Source organism: Opisthocomus hoazin, chromosome 19 (assembly GCF_030867145.1).
Source record: "Opisthocomus hoazin isolate bOpiHoa1 chromosome 19, bOpiHoa1.hap1, whole genome shotgun sequence".
NCBI lineage: Eukaryota > Metazoa > Chordata > Aves > Opisthocomiformes > Opisthocomidae > Opisthocomus > Opisthocomus hoazin.
Window position 1 is genome coordinate 11,694,377 of NC_134432.1, and position 16,901 is coordinate 11,711,277.

Here is a 16,901-nt window from a genome sequence, read left to right on the forward strand (position 1 = left end):
GGCCCGGGACCCCGCGGGGCGGCGTGTGGGGAAGGGGAGGCTCCCCGCTTCCCCGCGGGCAGCCCGCCGGCCGGCAGCTCTCCCGGGCCCGCACCCCGCGAGAGGGCGCTGGCGGCGGCACGCCGCTTCCCGGGAAGGCTGAAGTTTGAAAAAATAAAAGTGCCGGTTGTCGGCGGTGCCGCACGGAGCAATGGCGGCGGGGACCCCGCAGGTGAGCGCCGCGCCGAGGGGTGGCAGCGTGGCGGGCGGGGCGAGGCTCGCCTCAGGCGAGCGGGCTTCCCTCTCTCCTGGGTGGCCCCCAAAGGGTGGAGGGGGCTCCCTTCTCCATCCTCCCTCCGGGAAACCGCAGCTCCCGGCTCCGCCAGAAGCCCCCGGGAAGGGGGCGGTGGGGAGGGGAGCGGGGCTTCCCGCCGTGTCCTTCGCCGCTCCCCGGGGGAGGTGGGAGAGGGTGTTCGGAGCAGGTGGGATCCCCTCAGAACGTCCCTCCTCGCCTCAGGGAAGCGGGCTTCGGGCCAAGTTGGTGCCCGCTGAGGAAATGCCCTCCCTCGGCGCCGAGGGGGTGTGGGAGGCGAGGCGGCTGCTGGGGCTGGCGCCTGGGAGCCGGGGGAGGGCAGCCAGCCTCCGCGCTGGGAAAAAACATTTCGTGCCTGGCAGGAGCGGAGGAGATGCCCTGCCCTGTTCGCTCGGGGCCTTTCAACCCTCAGCTGCCAGAGAAGGGATGGATGGAGAGGCCGGCACAAAGAGCGCTCGCTGCCGCCCGACCGGGCTCTCCCCAGCCCGGAGCCTCGCGGGCTCGCTGCTCCCCACCCTGCCCAGCTCGGGGTGGGCACGGGGACTGGCTCCGGACGGGCTCGCCGTTGCCTTTTTTTCCCAACCCTTCCCGTGGCTTTTTTCTCGTAAGGAGTGAAGGTGGCTAGCGTGAGTCTGTCCGGCGCAGGCCTCGTCCCTTCGGCACAAAGTTGCCGTGAAAGATGCAGTTTGAAACGCCCTGGTGAGCACGTGTGGTCCGCAGGAGGGGTGACCGCCTCGTCTCTGGCTCGTTACATCGAGTTGTAAATCGGTTTCTGTGTCGGTGGTGAAACGCTCAGGGCCAGGTCTGCTCTGGGCTTTGTGTGGGTGAAGCTCGTTGCGCGGCTGGGTGCTGCTGAGGGGATGGGATCTCCCCAGGCTGCAATCCAAAGGGCCAAGCGCATCTTCGATGCCGCTGAAGTTTTGCTGGTTAGGAAGCAGTCTAGACACTTTGGTACGGCATGAGTCTAGCGGAAGCCCTGGGTGAGCGCTGGCAGCCCCACTACAAGTACCAAAAGCAAGCTAATTTAAGATAGTTTAGGTATTTCTCTGCAAGCTGTAAATAGATTGTGTTGGAGACACACCCCGAAGGACTGACCGTGCCAGGCAACCCAGGAACAGCAGCAGCATGGGCTGTGGCAGTATCCCAACACCCCACCGAAATTCCTGGGTCAAAATGCAAAGTGGATCAACCCAAATGCAAATTCACATTTCGCATCCTCCTCAGTGATAGAGTATTTTATCTTCCTGGTGCAAACAATGTCAATGTTACAGCACTCTGAGGGGAAGAAGGATGCTTACATTCTAAGTATATTTAGAAAATTAGCATGGTGTATTAACTGATGTTCAGAGTAGCTTTTGACAGAGAGTAATGTGGAGGAAAATTGACCCGAGCGCTGCCCAGAGTGTGCCCGTTCTCTGAATCAATAGCCAGGTCTCTGTATTCAGCACCCTTTATCAGCATTACTCTTGAACTACTACTCATTCCATTGCTCTGAGCGGATCCAGGGGATGGATTGCTTACACCTACTTGCATAGTTTGGATAGAAAATAAGTCTGTATGCTTTTTCTAATTATTTAAATGAGAATTGCAACCAACAAACTCCTTTTAGTCACTTTCTACAGGCTGGATAAAGAGCATTCTGATTTTCCAGTTTCCAGCTGGTAAAGGTTGCTTGTGACTCAGGAACTCCATGATTCAAGTTCTTCCTCACAGAACTTTGGATGTTTTTCAAAGCTCTGGCTTAGTTCCTGGCTTTACTAATTGGGCGAGAACTTCCTGGAATTAGGATGTTAATCTGAACCTTTTTGTTTTGTTACCAATCTGAACAACTCCTATTTTGGCTATTGTGTATCTCTTGCAGACCCACCTTGGTTTTAGGCCAACTTTCAAATAGATTTATTTTTTTTCCTCCTTCTTTAATGATTTTGCTATTAGACTGAAATCATAGAAAAAAAACTTGATCGAGGCTGTTCGGTTGGGTCTTTGAGGTGCATATAACAATTAAATCATTGTTTCTGTGTGAGTGGCCTAGGCTTCAGATGCACAGCACACTCTTGAAGTGCAGTAATATAGACGAGTAACACAAAACCAATGTGGTTTATTGTTGGAAATCTGGTCAACCAATTACAGAGTGTGAAAGCAAGTCGGGATTCCCGAGTTCTGTCTTTAGTCACTGACGTGCTGTGTGACATGAAGTCGGTTAGTGCAGCGGAGCTTGACTGCAACCGTTTTTTTTGCATTTAAGCAGGGAGTATGATGAGTGGCTAATGTTAGGTTATTAATATATTAATTGCTCTGAATGCCTTAAAGCCACTCTTCCTGTTGAAGACAAAAGCATAACCTCTTGCTTGGATCTGTTTGTTAGGATGTTAGGGAGCATCCTCATGGATAAAGCTTTTGCAGCTGCTGTCTGAGTTCAGTGCTTATTTGGTTGGTGAGATAATACTTGTGCTGCTGCTGCCTATCCTGTGTGTGTCCAGAGTCTGTAAGCAGAGCATCTCTGTCCAGAGCTGTTGGTGAGCCATATATCACTAGAACAAGTAGTACTGAAAAAGATGAAAAACAAAGTCCAGAACAAGCTTGCATGCTACAAATGCAAGTCAAAATAAGCAATGTTTGCAAATGGCCTTACTGCCTGTAAATCACAAGCAGAATAGAGACTGAGACAACAGTCCGGTTCCCTTTTCAGATACAGCACAAAGTTAAGCTTACTCTTTTACTTGCTCATTTGTAGAAACAGCTGTAGGGTTTACATTTTTATTCTTCAGGGGTAACAGCTGAGAGTTAATGCATGCTTGTGACATTCCTAAAAAGGTCTAACAGGTTGAGATATGTCTCTGAATAGTCAGCATCAAGACATATTCAGATGAAAATCTGTATATACTACATCATACCAATAAAAGTTATGTTGATTAGAACAAGGGCAAATTTGGCTGGACTTTGATACTTGGAGAACAAAGATGTGTGTAGTTATTAAACAACAAGGAGACAAGTAAGCTGAAGGTTTTTCTCCATTATGGTTTAAAACCAAATTAAGGCACGTTAAGATCAAAGTTGTGTTCCGTCCTCTGCGATTTAAATGCTGGCCTGGTCTTCTTGAAAATTTGATGAAAAGGTTGGCTTCAGAATTTGTGTGAGCCAGTTTCTAAGTTAAATGAAGGAGTGGAATCCTATGAGGATATTGCTATATCATAAAAACTGTTGAACTGTGTTATCTCTGAAATCCTCTTCCCCAATGCTGCTTGATTGCAGGGTAGCTGTCTCTTGCAGCTGGGCAATGGTGTGAACTTAATGGATCCAAGCTTCCAGCAAAAACTGGAGGGTGAGAAGGAACTACTTCGCCGCGCGATACAGAAAGAACTGAAGATTAAAGAGGGAGCAGAAAACCTGCGCAAAGCAACAACAGACAGAAAGAATCTTGTTCATATTGAGCATGTGCTTAAATCTTCCAACCGAAAACTGGAGCAACTGCATTGGGAACTTCAGGAGCTTAATGCAAGGATTGTAATAACAGACAAAGAGGAGAGTAAGACAGGTAAGTCTTGGGTCATGATTGGCAGGAAAATTGTGTTATAGTGCTTCAGTATTTATATATATTGAATTGATGTATTTTTCTGTCGAGGGTTCACAAGTAGTGGGAGTTTCTTCTCTTTGTATCTAGCTGATGAAATGATCTGTGCAGTGAAAACTTGAGAATGGGGCCATAAAGGAGGCAACAAGAGAGATGAGTGTAGGGAGAAGAGCAGCTGAGAGTGCTGGGCGTGGACAATATTCAGGAGCAGGCTGTAGGTGGAATTGAAGGGATTTCAATAGAATTTCCAGGCAGTTGAACATCCAAGTGTCTTACAGGATGAATGAGTATAAAATTGGAAGGGTGTTTGTTAGGACAGGCTCTTTAAGAAACAAAGAAATATTTACAGATATGAGCTTGAGCTTCATTTGAAACAGTGTTTTGCTGTCACTCTTGTAGACGAGACCTTTTTGTACCTTTTTTTATAGCCTAACCTTCTTTTATAGACTCATCCATCTGTAAGCCAGTGAAATGACACATGACAAGATGACTAATGGTATTGATTATATTGTTTGTACAGATGGATCTGTATCTCCAGATCCGTGTCTCTGGGAAAGAAACCCAGACCCCATGGCAAGGAAGGTTGAAGCTCTGAAAAAGCAGTTGCATGTTGAAATGAAAGTGAGGCAAGGAGCTGAGAACATGATCCAAATGTATTCAACATCCAAGGTAAGCAGGAATAAACAATCATTTGGGAACATGGATTTCTGGATCTGTGAAAGAAATTCATTTGTGAAGCTTGCTTGACTGAATCCTAGCTCTACATTTCGGTGCTCTACATAGTGACAGCATGTCATGTTACTGCACAAGTCAACCAATACTCCAATTATGCATTAGACTTGCAGGTTACAGACTTCAGGAATTTAGCAGAAATCAGCACGGAATTGGACAGTGCATATTTCATTAGACAGGCGCTTAAGCCAATGTGTAATTCCTGGATGTTAGGAAAAGACTTTCCTGAAAGTGTAGTTTATTGCCCTTTGGTCCATGGTGTGGCTGCCTATGCCTTTTTCCAAAGCGTCTGGTGGTGATCACTGTTAGAGGGGAGTTATTAGACTGGACAGATGGGCATAGTCTGGCAGTTTTGATTTTTTTGGCAGTTCTTACATGGCAGATGCGGATTGTACTTCTGCTCTTGAATGTTGCTTAGCAGTATTAATGATAGAGTTGGGAATCATGTTGTTTTAGCTTAGCCATGTAAATCCTTCTGTAGTCTCCATGGAAAGTGCTAAGTACCTAGAGAGTAGCTTGTGCTAACATTCTCAAACAGATCAATGGCCCTTTGGAAAGACCTGCATCTTCCTATCAGCTACAGACTCTACATTACTTCTTTGGTCCACACGCTTGATTTGGCTGACTGAATGCCAACATGGAGGTCTTAATGCCTCTAACCTCAATGCTCATAGTGACTCTAGATTAGAGGCAGAGAAAAGTATCTCATAGCAAGTGGCAAGATAGGAGTGCCATCTCTAGAAAAACTGTTGCAAGCCTGGGAAGGTAGTGAGGGTGATTTAAGAGGTACATTCAGTCACTGACTTGAGGAATGAAAGTTAAAAAAGCATTGGTATTTTACACTGAGTTGGTGTGATGTTTTGATATCACTAGGTTGTTTAGGACAGAGCACAGCATGTGGTATCTCTTTACGTGAGAAAAATTTTCAGAGGTTTACTAGGTTCATATTGATCCCACTTTTTGTGTTTGGCATAATCGTATTTAAAAATCAAAGGATAATTAAAATCCAAGCTTATTATGAAGCTTAATTCAGTAGGACCAGCCTGTAGATGATTGTGATGTTTTAGTTTGTTCAAAACCTCTGCTTCCAAAACTCTGTAAGCACAGTTAACCTGTGAACCACAAGTCTCCATGACTGCAAAGTTTGGTGTTAACTAGACATATTCTTGACCTGTTCCTTCCCTCTAAAAATGGAGATAGTGATCTCAAAGTCCTTGATCCTCAGCAGTGTCTCCTTTACATAACTGCTTACAATGCTATTCCAGAATCATTTGTGACACTTCTTGCAGGTACCACCTCATCCTCATATGTGAACACATCATTGTAATCTATTTTTAATGAGCATGGTTCTCTCTCTGCATATGCTTTCTTTTTGGCAGGAGCGAAAGCTGCTGGCTACAGCTCAGCAGATGCTTCAGGACAGCAAGACAAAGATTGAAATAATCCGCATGCACATTGTGAAAGTGTCTCAGTCGGCAGGAGAGATGGAAGATACAGTGGATCCAGCAGGTAAGGTGTTTTAAATAACTGATACAGCCCTGAACAGATGCAGCCAAAGCCCCCAAATCCAGAATATTCAGTCAATTTTCATCCTTGCCATATTTTATCTCCCAAATGGCCAGTGAGGATGGGGACCAGCATCAATGCTTTGGAGCTGCGTATTGAGGAGCTGAGACATCACCTGCGCATTGAAGCTGCTGTAGCTGAGGGGGCAAAAAACGTGCTGAAGATCCTAGGAGGGAGTCGAGTACAGGATCGCAAGTTTTTGGCGGAGGTAAGCACTTATTCAGGCCTTCTTGAGAGACTGGTTTCATGCCTCAGCATCAGTGATTTAGCATGAATGAGCAGAGTTAACCAAGAGTGACTAATCTGTGAAGTTCCTGTCTCTCTGTGAGGGCAGACTGTTTGGGAGCACTTTCCCTTCTGGGGATAACATTCCTTGCTTTGGTGAAATTTCTCAGGAACATCACAAGTGACACTGATGGGGTAGTCAGGATCTATGGGAAAATACTTCATCTTGTTCCTTCACTAGTAAGATGTTATCTGGTCTTTTTTGAAGCTTACTGTAGTAGTTCATAAAGGATTAATTGTACCTGGACTGGGGCTCTACATTGAAAATTTCTACCTGCTTTCTGTTCTACTTCATATTGCTAGGCTCAGGGTCGTTTGCAAGAGTCCTCTCAGAAGATTGACCTGCTGCGCTTGTCCTTGGAACATCAGCTTAGTGAGCTTTCTCCTGATCACCCAAAAAGAGCACTCATCAAGCAGGAACTCGTAAATACTTCCTCCCTGGGAGCTCAGCATGGCAGCATCCAACCCACTTCAGTCATCAAACCTACAGCCCTTACAGGTATAGAAATCCTGCATGGCATGTCGTTGTGAGGAGGGCAGAGGGAAAACAGAGTTGCATTTCTTCTCATTGTTGTGTTGCCTCTTGTTATATGGACATTTGATTTTCTAGGAACTGGACTTATTTCTTCTAGGCCAGCCAGAGCTTTCTGGACTTTCAGTCTATTAGTTGGGGGTAGGTTTAAACTATTAACCAAGAAATAATGAATCTGAGAAACTCCTGGACCTCTGTGAGAACAGGCTAACTGGAATCACTTTATCTTTTACATAATAATATTCTTTACTCTCCTAAAATTCCTCAGGAACGTTGGAAGTGAGACTGATGGGGTGTCAGGATCTATTGGAAAACGTTCCAGGACGTTCCCGAATGACTAGTTCTTCTCCCATCTGTGGCAGCCCAAGTGATTTGAGGTCCCTTACCCGAACACGAGTTGGCCTGGGTATCCATGGCCGTAATGTTGCAGGAAAATACCTGCGGAATGAAGAGCCATGTAGTGAGTATGGGGTTCCCTGTTGAACTGTGAGTGGCATATGGGAGCATGGGGGCTTCTCATCAGGGTATTGGGTTAGCGTGGTATGAGTGTAATTAGAAGAAATCTGGTTTCTGCAAAACTAAGAGAGAGAATTAATCACATTATGCCTGGTCTTCCTACTGTTCTCTTGGAAATTACATTTGACTGGGATATTCATCTCTAGTATGAGAGATACTCTTTGGTAAAAGATAATAATCCTTGTTCTCTCCTTTGTCCAGATGAGGTCCTTGCTGTGCTCAAAGTGGACAATAAAGTGGTTGGCCAAACAAATTGGGGACCAGTTAATAACCAGGCATGGGACCAGAGTTTTGTCATTGAGCTGGACCGGGTAAGTGTGCCCCAGATTCCCTGTGTTGTATTTGGTTTTCCATTTCATCTTACCTGATCTGCTTAGCTGCCATTGCACTTCATTCAGCTCTGTATTGCTGCTGTCTCCGTGTCCTTTTATGTGCCACTTATCTTAGTCTTCCCCTGAAGGCAGTGCATCTCTGGCAGAGATTCAGCCTGAACAGCATCTGTTGTCCCTCTCTCCTTATCTGAGCAGTTTTATTTCATCTTACCAGCAAAGTGGCGCGCTCAGAGATTTCTGAAATGGGGAGCCAAGACAGCCATCTCCAAGAGGGTGTGTAGCTAAGAAGATCTGAAAGCATCAGAGAAAGCAGGGAACAGAAGGATTAAAGAAGTGTCTTATGCATATTGTTTAGTTCACTGATTTTTTTACAACAGTGTGTGTGTGGCATTTCCAGAGCACAGGGCAGTATGTAACTCTTCTGCTTTTTTTTTTCCTCCTTCACCACTCGCCCATCTCACTAGTCTCGTGAGCTAGAAATTGCAATTTATTGGAGAGACTGGAGAGAACTATGTGCAGTGAAGTTTTTACGTTTGGATGATTTCCTTGATAATGAACGTCATGGGATGTGCCTCTCGCTCGAACCACAAGGAATGCTTTTTGCAGAGGTATAAATGTCAGCTTTGTTTCTTTTTCAGAGAACTGTCTCTGTTTAGGGTGCCTTCCCTGAACGCAGTTGTTCAACCCAGGATACAAGGAATGGAAGGAGCAATAATTTAGAAGGGTAGAATGACACCTGAAATCCTTTTGCATCAATATCACATATAAGAATAAAGAAGAACATGATATAATAAATGTACACATGCCATAGACTGGAGTGACTCTTCAGCTGCTCCACTGTAATTATATGTGTGTGCTGTGAAATCCGTTGGTTTTTATTTGCTTTCATTATGAATCATCATGACACTTTAATTAAACATATGGCTTAATGGTCAGAACTGAATCACAGAGACTGTGGAATCAGCGATCCAAATTCCCTCTGGGTATGCTTATTTTATCATCTTTCTGAGGCTAATAATAGTTTGAAGTACCATCAATGAAGAGATCATCCAGATAATCCCTTAAAAGCCTCAGCACTTTCTCCTCTGTGTTGTGATGAAAGTTCCTGTGGTTATCTTTCCAAAAGTGGGATTTTGACCTCACATACCAAAATCCTCTCCCTGGCTTCTTGTTTTTCTGTGGTTTTGCTTTGTTGGGGAGGGTTTGGGGTTGTTTTTTGGTTGGGTGTTTTTTTTGTGGCATTGGTTTTGTTTGTTTGTTTTACTTCTATGCTGTGGACTACTATTTTTTTCTTTACCCTACAAAAGGCTATGTTCTTTATGTATGGTTTTATAAATTTGATTTTGTTTGCGATATGAATTGGTCATAATTTGGGGATTTTTCTGCATTTCAGGTAGCAGAAAATTCCAGCATCTAAAACCACAGTTGAAGTAACAGTTGTTTAGAGGGTGAAGCTAGAATAACGCAGTCTGGAGTCTGTCTGTGAGAGTGACTCCTAACTTAGCAAACAGATGTGAATGGATAATTTGATCAGAGAGCAGGTGCGTGTGGAAGTTTGTGTTCATAGTGTAAGTGAAGTATCCTGACAAATCCCTTTTGCTTCTCTGACAGGTTATGTTCTGTAATCCTGTCATTGAGAGAAAGCCAAAACTGCAGCGACAGAAACGCATTTTCCCCAAACAGAAAGGTAAGCTGCTGGAGAACTGACTGCTTCCTGTTTAGGGTGTGTAGGTGAGGGCAGGGGTTTGCACAAGCAGGCTGGCATCCACTCCTATCCCATTAAATTTGTGAGACATTAAAATGCTTGCTAATTACGGTGTGTAAGTAGGTGGGCTTTATTTAGAGTGTGAAAGTTTGTTCAGTCACAAAAAGTCCAGTCAGCCTGGCTGCAGCATGGTGTGTAACGTGATATCATTGCAGTGTTTCTATTCACAATTAACATTGTTAGGAAGATATAATTACTAGTTATTTAACAGACTTCCTAGCAACATCCAGGACTCAAGCTGTACTAGCTTAACCAGCAGTGGTTTTACTGATGCACAGATATTGGAAGGTTTTCTGGAAAACTCTGAATTATAGAAGACTGTAGCATGAACAGGCTACTGATTGTCAAGTCTTTAGAGCTGGCATCTCAGATTAATAGTTTTAGGGACTGGAATAACTTGCGTACTTTTTTCTTTGTTGGCAAATTCTTTCTTGTGAAGCTGAGTAAGGTAAGACTTTACATACTGAGGACTTCTGGCAGTGAGGATAGATGAGATTTTGTATTTACGTTTTTCAGGAAGTAGTAAAAATAATGAAGACATCCCAAATGTTTTACTCTTTAAAAGTCATTTTCAGATACTTTCTATTAACAGGCTGTGTGATTAAAATGCAGTGTTGAAATAGAAGCAAACCTGACTTAGAATAAAATTAATTTTTCAGGTTTTATGCAATTTCTACTTGAGTATTTTTATGATATTATATGGAGCTGAATGTAGGTGAAATAGTAGATCTGTTTCATCATCACCATTATTAAATTTTCTGCCCTGAAAAAAATCCCATTCTGCCTAGGGTGGGCTACCTTTTTGAGTAACCCACATGTTTGGCTGAAAATAATGATTTAACAGTAGATGAGTTGTAATTTGTGCGTTGTAATCTCACTGGTGTTTTGACTCTGACTCCTCCAGGCAAGGAATTTCTCCGAGCTCCTCAAATGAACATAAATGTTGCTGCTTGGGGTCGCCTAATGATGAGTTTCCTTCCTCCGTGTAGTTCTTTGAGCACTTTGAGTCCCCCACTTCATGATCCCATTCACACAGACTTCTCTCCAGTTCCCCGACAAAGTCATGTTGATTCAATGTCCAACCTGAGTGGGTAAGTCATGTTCTGAGCGTTGCTGGATGACACTCTGGAATGGGTATAGGATGGGTCCTGAAGTTCTGTTGCACCTTACTAAGATGGAGGAAGATATTGATATGAACATTATATCTGTGGAACTTGATTCAGGATTTTAAGAAAAGGCAATTGCTGCCTGAAACGGTGTGGTTTTAGTGGGGTGTTCAATACACTGTGGCTAGCTGTGATTTATTGTTAGCAGTTGGAACAATTTCCAGAATTCCTATCCTAACAAGAAGTCTGTTCCAGAGCCAGGGGAACTTCAGCAGTTTTCCTATGCAGTAAGAATCGTGGGCATAAAAGTGGTAATAAGTAAATGCTGTGATACAGAAAAAAAAAACAACACAAAAGCAGATTTTCAGAAGTTATATACACAGAAAGATGTACTGGTTCTGCACTTGAGGGAAAGACAATTCCATTCATTAAATGTCTTCACTAGTATAGTAACTGAACTCTATGCAAGGTCACAATATGATGGTTGTGGTGAAAATGCACTCTTCTTTCATGAGGGTACATGTACCCCAATAATTAGCATTACGTAACTAAGCTTTTAAATATGTTGTAGAAGAAAATTCTGTAAATAACATTTTTTTTAAATTGTTGGAATTAATAATTCTCTAAAAGAGACTATTCCCACTGATTCACAAGACCTGGAAAAGAAAAAAAACATCAGGTCAACTACCGTGTTGCTATTATGATCAAGACTTCCTTTAAATTCTTCATCATAGTGACTTATTTCTACACACCTGTGTTTCATTCATTTTATAGCATCAGAGAGCTAGTGTTGGAATGTGAGTCTAACCATCACCAACTTAATAGCTCATTTGCTTTTCATTCGTTTAGGAGAGCGTATGTCTTGTTGATACTTCACAGACTGGTGGTGTGAATCACGGAGTCCTGCTGTCCGCTATATTGGACTGAACGAAACTTTGCTTATATAGCAAAGGTGATACAAAGGTGTGTGTGTGTGTACAATGTTCTGCCCTAAGGAAATCTCCTTCAATTTTGTCTCACAAATGCAGTGACTTCCCTGTGGCTAAGCTTACATTTGCTGATGAAGCACCACCCAAGCCTCCACGCCTTTATCTGATGACCAGCTCCAAAGAATCAACACCATCTCCTGCAGATTCTCCGGTAATCATCTGAGCTAAGAGGGGGACTTTTCTTTGTTGGTTGGTATTCTTTCAAGGCCTGGTTCTTCTTAATTGTTTATGACTGGAGAAATTAACTATGCTTTAAGCAGGCTGTGCCTCATTAGCTGGCTGATGTCCAGGGATTCAGAATGCAGTGAGCTATTTTGGCATAGAGTCTTCACAAAAGTGTTGTACCTCTTTTTTCCTTCTTTTATTTTTTCCTTTCTTTTTTTTTTTTTCCTTCTTTTTTTTAAATTATAAGTTGCTTTTCTTGGAGAAGCAAAATGGGAGGTAGGTCAGCATTGGGAGTTCAGAGCAGGAGTGCAGAACAGATGACTGCACAGAGAAAGCAGGGAAGTAGGGTCGGCAGGCTTTTAGGACCAGATGAAGTTCTTTGTCATTAAAGAAACTGGGCAAAACCAAGAAGAGCTCTACTTTTCTGACAGGAAGGAGCAGGAACATTGTTTTGAGTAGTAAAATGGTTAATGACCTGTGTTCTGCCACATCTTGCCCTTTCTCATTTGGCTTTGGTGATAGAGGAAACTGCATTATCTGATCATTGTGACTCTTTTTGGGACATGACATGTCTTTTTTCTAGAAAGGAAATGTTTTATCCTAGGCTTTTAAAAACGTGTATTTTAAGGGGTTTGACCCTATCAAGATAATATTGTACGTGGGAATAGTTTTGCATGACGATAGACAATCTGTTTTCATGCTGCTTCCCTCCAAGCAGAGGCAATGACCAACTGCAAGAACTTGTCTGCAGTTATGCTGGATCATGACAGAGGAGAAAATTTGGATGTGGGCATTCAGGTCTGACTTGGTGATTCCAGAGGATGACACACTGTAATTTTCTTTTTGTTCCTAGTGTCTGAAGAGGCTGCATATTGAGGAGAAGTCTTGCAACTCTGTTCTAACAGAATTTCCAATCCAGGCATCTCCAAGGTAACTGTGGACATCATGGGCTGTCTTGGGTCACAGCTTAAAGAGGCACTGGGCTGAAATTTTTGAGCGTGCAGTCTAAAATTCTGCTCAAGTTATGCTTTGGTTTCTCAGCAGCAGACTCTTAGTGCTGAGTGTAGACGATACCATGAAAATTATGCTATGAACTTGTCCAGATGTCTGCTGTGCCTTATCTGCTTGTTAACCCCAATACTTAGCCTATTGATAGAGTGTACACTACAGTGTAATAGATTACTTTAGTAGAAGGTAAAGTTGCTCAACTGTCTTCAGGTGCTTCCATTGCCTTTCATTACATAGGGACGCATAAAACACGAAGTTGTTTATACTCTGTGGCAGTTATATATACACAATTTGGATGTAGCAAGGATACACAGTAGTAAATATACCAAGAACAGGACAAGTAAAAAAAAATTAAAATTGTTGAAGAAATACAGACCAAAAAAGCACAAATAGCAATATCTGTCTAAGTTGATCTTACAGTTCAGGCCATTATGTTCGTAACTTGATCATCACTGCTGAGGGGTCCCATCTTCAAACCCCTATAGTCAGGATGCAGTCAGGCACCTACCTGCCTTCTCTCTGAGAAGGCTGAGGAGGGAGTTGAGTCCTTCGTGAGAAGATACTTAGCCCTTCATGTCATTCAGTGGAGAAGTATCGAGTGTCTGCTGTCTTTTAAAGATAATCCTGGACTAAAGCTTTTAGGGTGTGGGTTGTTTTAGTTTGGTTGGTTGTCTTTTTTTTAATTCTTCCCAAGCAATTCTTCAGCCTTAGTTTCCTTGGTAACACCTTGTAGCTGACATAACGTTATATAGCATTTCTTTATTCAGCTACTTATTTTCCAGCAACATCTTATGTCTGTTGCCTCACCATATTTCATGTCCAATTCCTGTTTGAGAACTTCTCCGTATGCCCTTGTCCTACTAGCCCTTGATATGCACCTTCATGTCTGAAAAACACAATTGCTGTTGAGCCTGCTGAAAGGAGCATGGGTGAAATTGAATTTTACTATCCCAAGGATGGGGGTGAGGGGGAGCTAATCCTGTTATGGGAGGTAACATAGAGAGCAAGCCTTGGAGAGTCAGAATTGTTGCTCCTGTTACCAGTATAGATGGAAATCAGACTGCTGCCAGTAGGAGTAGTTTCCTCACCTTACGGTTGCCTGCTCCTTTCATCAGTGGCAAAACAGCAGCAGCAAGCCTGACTTTTCAGGATTTCAGCCTAGGTGAGGAGTGGTTGACACAGCTGTTCACTTTCCCTTTTGCTATACAGAGCTTCTTCCCCTAACATGAATACACACTCCTTTGTTATCTGTTTATACATCTTTTGGGTATTGTCTCAGCAATTCTTCTTTGTTTGTCTGCAGGATAAGGACAGTTCAGCTTGAGGATTTTCACTGCATCGCTATGTTGGGGCGTGGCCACTTTGGGAAGGTAGTGTAGAAGTGCGTGCTTTGTGGAGCAGGGCAGTAGGGCTGTGGTTGTGAAGATGGGCCTCTGCCTCAGAGTCTCAACAGAACCATTGCAGTACAGAAGAGATTTGTTGCAGTGTAGGTATACAAAACAAACCCAGCCCAACCACACAAGCAGCTGATAACTGTTGTTAACAGTCAAAACTTGTGAAGATTTGTGGCTTCAAAGCCAGGAGAGAGCCATCCAGGGAGTGCTACATCATTTCATAAAGCACATCATTACCATTCCTTTCAGTATCATTGTGATCGCTGGTGGAATAGCTCTGTTCCCAAAAACTGCGTTCATAGTTGCTTGCTGTGAGAGCTCTGAGGTGCTCATAAAGCACTCAGCCAGCTGTGATACTACTGTTTGTGAAAAGAACATAACTTACACTGACATCCTTCTGGACTACTGCAGCCCAAGGAGCAGAAAAAAGTGCTTCGTTTCTGGAGTTACTTGAGCTTGGTTTTGAGAGTGACTGTCTGGAGTGGATGGAAATAGTTTGTGGCAATGGGAGTCAGAGTAATCCAATAAGGAAATAATGGATTTATTTGAAACACTGCTTTTCTGTTGTCTTTCAGGTACTGCTGGCCCAGTACAAGCCAACTGGGAAGCTGTATGCTATCAAAGCCTTGAAAAAAAAAGATATTATTAGGAGAGATGAAATTGATAGGTGAGCTTTGTTTAGAGATGGTACTACTGCCAGAGGCTACATTAACACACGTGCAATCAAATGTTAGTAGGTATGATGTGTACTGGTCACAGTACTGTTAAGGTTAAATGTGACCTTAAGGCTTGGGTAACTAAAATCAGGAATAAGGAAACTTGTAACATTGCTGCTTTCTAGCTTCTGGTGGAATGACACCTGAAGAACACTCTAAAACTTAGGGTTTAGAAATATGTAAGATAAATATTGTATTAGCGCTCACTTTTTATTTCTCATAGTGTCCTGGTTTCGGCTGGGAATTTTCCTCGCAGTAGCAGCTGTGTTTTGCATTTAATACAGGAAGAATGTTGATAACACTGATGTTTGCAGTTGTTGCTGGGAAATCAAGGACTTTTTCCAGTCTCCCATGTTCAGCTAACGAGCAGGTGTGCAGGAGCTGGGAGGGAGCACAGCCAGGGAGATAGCCCAAGCTGGGCAATGGAAATATTCTATACCACAGACGTCATGCTCAGTTTATAAATGGGGGTTGGCTGGGGGGCAGGAATGCTTTTTTTTTTTTTTCCTTTTTTTCCGGGAGTTCGAACTGTTCCATGAGTTTAGCCTTTTTTTGTGAGTTCCGCAAAATCTGCAAGTTCCGTGTTCCGTGATCACTGCTCAGGGTCTGGGTACACAACTGGTTGTCGGGCAATGAGGCAAAAATTGTATTATGTATTGTTTGGTTTGGATATTTATTGGTGGTGGTGGTAGCAGTAGTAGTATTTCCGTTGTCTTCTTAAACTGTCTTTATCTCAACCCACAATTTTCCCCTTTTGTCCATTCTCTTCCGCATCCCACTGGGGGCAAAGGGAAGAGGTGAGCAAGCGGCTGTCTAGTCCTAGTTGCTGGCTGCTGGGTTAAACCATGACACTTAGGATGTAAAGATTTTCTTCTTCATCCTGTTTTTTTCACAACAGGCTTTTCTGCCAAGTTTTAACATTGACGTTTTCGTTCTTTGAATCCTGGCAGCTTGAACTGTGAGAAGCGAATATTTGAAGTGGTCAATTCTTCTGATCATCCATTCCTTGTGAACATGTTTGCATGTTTCCAGACACCTCATCATGCTTGTTTTGTGATGGAATATACTCCAGGTGGTGATCTTATGATGCGCATACATGAAGATGTCTTTCCAGAGCCGATGGCACAGTGAGTTAGAATTAGTCTAGTTTCCAGGCACTATAAATTTTTAACTTGATTCTCATGTATATTTCCTGATAACTGTTTCTCTCTTATAGGTTTTATACAGCCTGCGTAGTCTTGGGGCTCCAGTTCTTGCATGAGAAGAAAATTGTTTATAGGTAATGCAGCAAAGAATCAAGTATAATCCAGTTCAGCAACTTGAAAGTTTTATTTTTCCTTTAGCTATGTGTCTGGAGCTCATTGTCTTGCTGGGGTTTCTGATCTTTCTGTCTGTCTTTATTTTCCCGATCGCCTGTTGCTATCAGCATGTTCATTGTGCTTACAGTAAGGAAAATCATCTAGAAGCTATTCATCTGACATGTTGCAGGTGATTAATCCTCTGTGACATGTCAATATGTTCTGGGGCGCACCTGTAAGTCACTGCTTTCTTTTTACTGTGATAGTCAAGTAATTCATCATGCTGTTGTGGAATGCTCTTTTCCAGATGAGTAAGACCCACCCAGCTCTAAGCTGCTTTGTGAGCCTTTCATTAAGAGGAAAATATCAATAGATTTAGGGGAATCTTCTAAATAATACATTATTTAAACCAAATGTAGACTTTACTCAATTGAGATTTTATTCTCTTTATAAACATCTAGTTTCTGCTTCTTGTAATAAAAGATGTTGGATGGCAGTCCTCAGACTTCATCCACCATTTTCTTTCCTCTCCTTTGCCTGCAGGGACCTGAAATTGGATAATCTGCTTTTAGATGCTGAAGGATTTGTGAAGATTGCAGATTTTGGATTGTGTAAGGAAGGTGAGTGATGAAGC

General features: G+C 43.0%; 1 protein-coding gene across 2 annotated transcripts in view; it reads left to right on the forward strand.

Annotated features, from left to right (window-relative positions):
• Positions 1-16,901, forward strand: part of PKN3 (protein kinase N3) — a 21,343-nt gene continuing 4,442 nt past the window's right edge. For both annotated transcript variants that reach the window (XR_012765855.1, XM_075439289.1), the window contains exons 1-18: positions 1-211; positions 3,545-3,827; positions 4,384-4,532; positions 5,975-6,104; positions 6,218-6,369; positions 6,750-6,945; positions 7,247-7,438; positions 7,696-7,805; positions 8,291-8,434; positions 9,438-9,513; positions 10,496-10,682; positions 11,726-11,837; positions 12,705-12,781; positions 14,163-14,229; positions 14,829-14,920; positions 15,920-16,096; positions 16,186-16,248; positions 16,811-16,887. Coding sequence is in view for 1 of the 2 variants with exons in the window: in XM_075439289.1 (XP_075295404.1) it covers positions 191-211; positions 3,545-3,827; positions 4,384-4,532; positions 5,975-6,104; positions 6,218-6,369; positions 6,750-6,945; positions 7,247-7,438; positions 7,696-7,805; positions 8,291-8,434; positions 9,438-9,513; positions 10,496-10,682; positions 11,726-11,837; positions 12,705-12,781; positions 14,163-14,229; positions 14,829-14,920; positions 15,920-16,096; positions 16,186-16,248; positions 16,811-16,887 (2,305 nt within the window). In the remaining variant the exon portion in view is untranslated. The remainder of the gene's footprint in view (positions 212-3,544; positions 3,828-4,383; positions 4,533-5,974; positions 6,105-6,217; positions 6,370-6,749; positions 6,946-7,246; positions 7,439-7,695; positions 7,806-8,290; positions 8,435-9,437; positions 9,514-10,495; positions 10,683-11,725; positions 11,838-12,704; positions 12,782-14,162; positions 14,230-14,828; positions 14,921-15,919; positions 16,097-16,185; positions 16,249-16,810; positions 16,888-16,901) is intronic.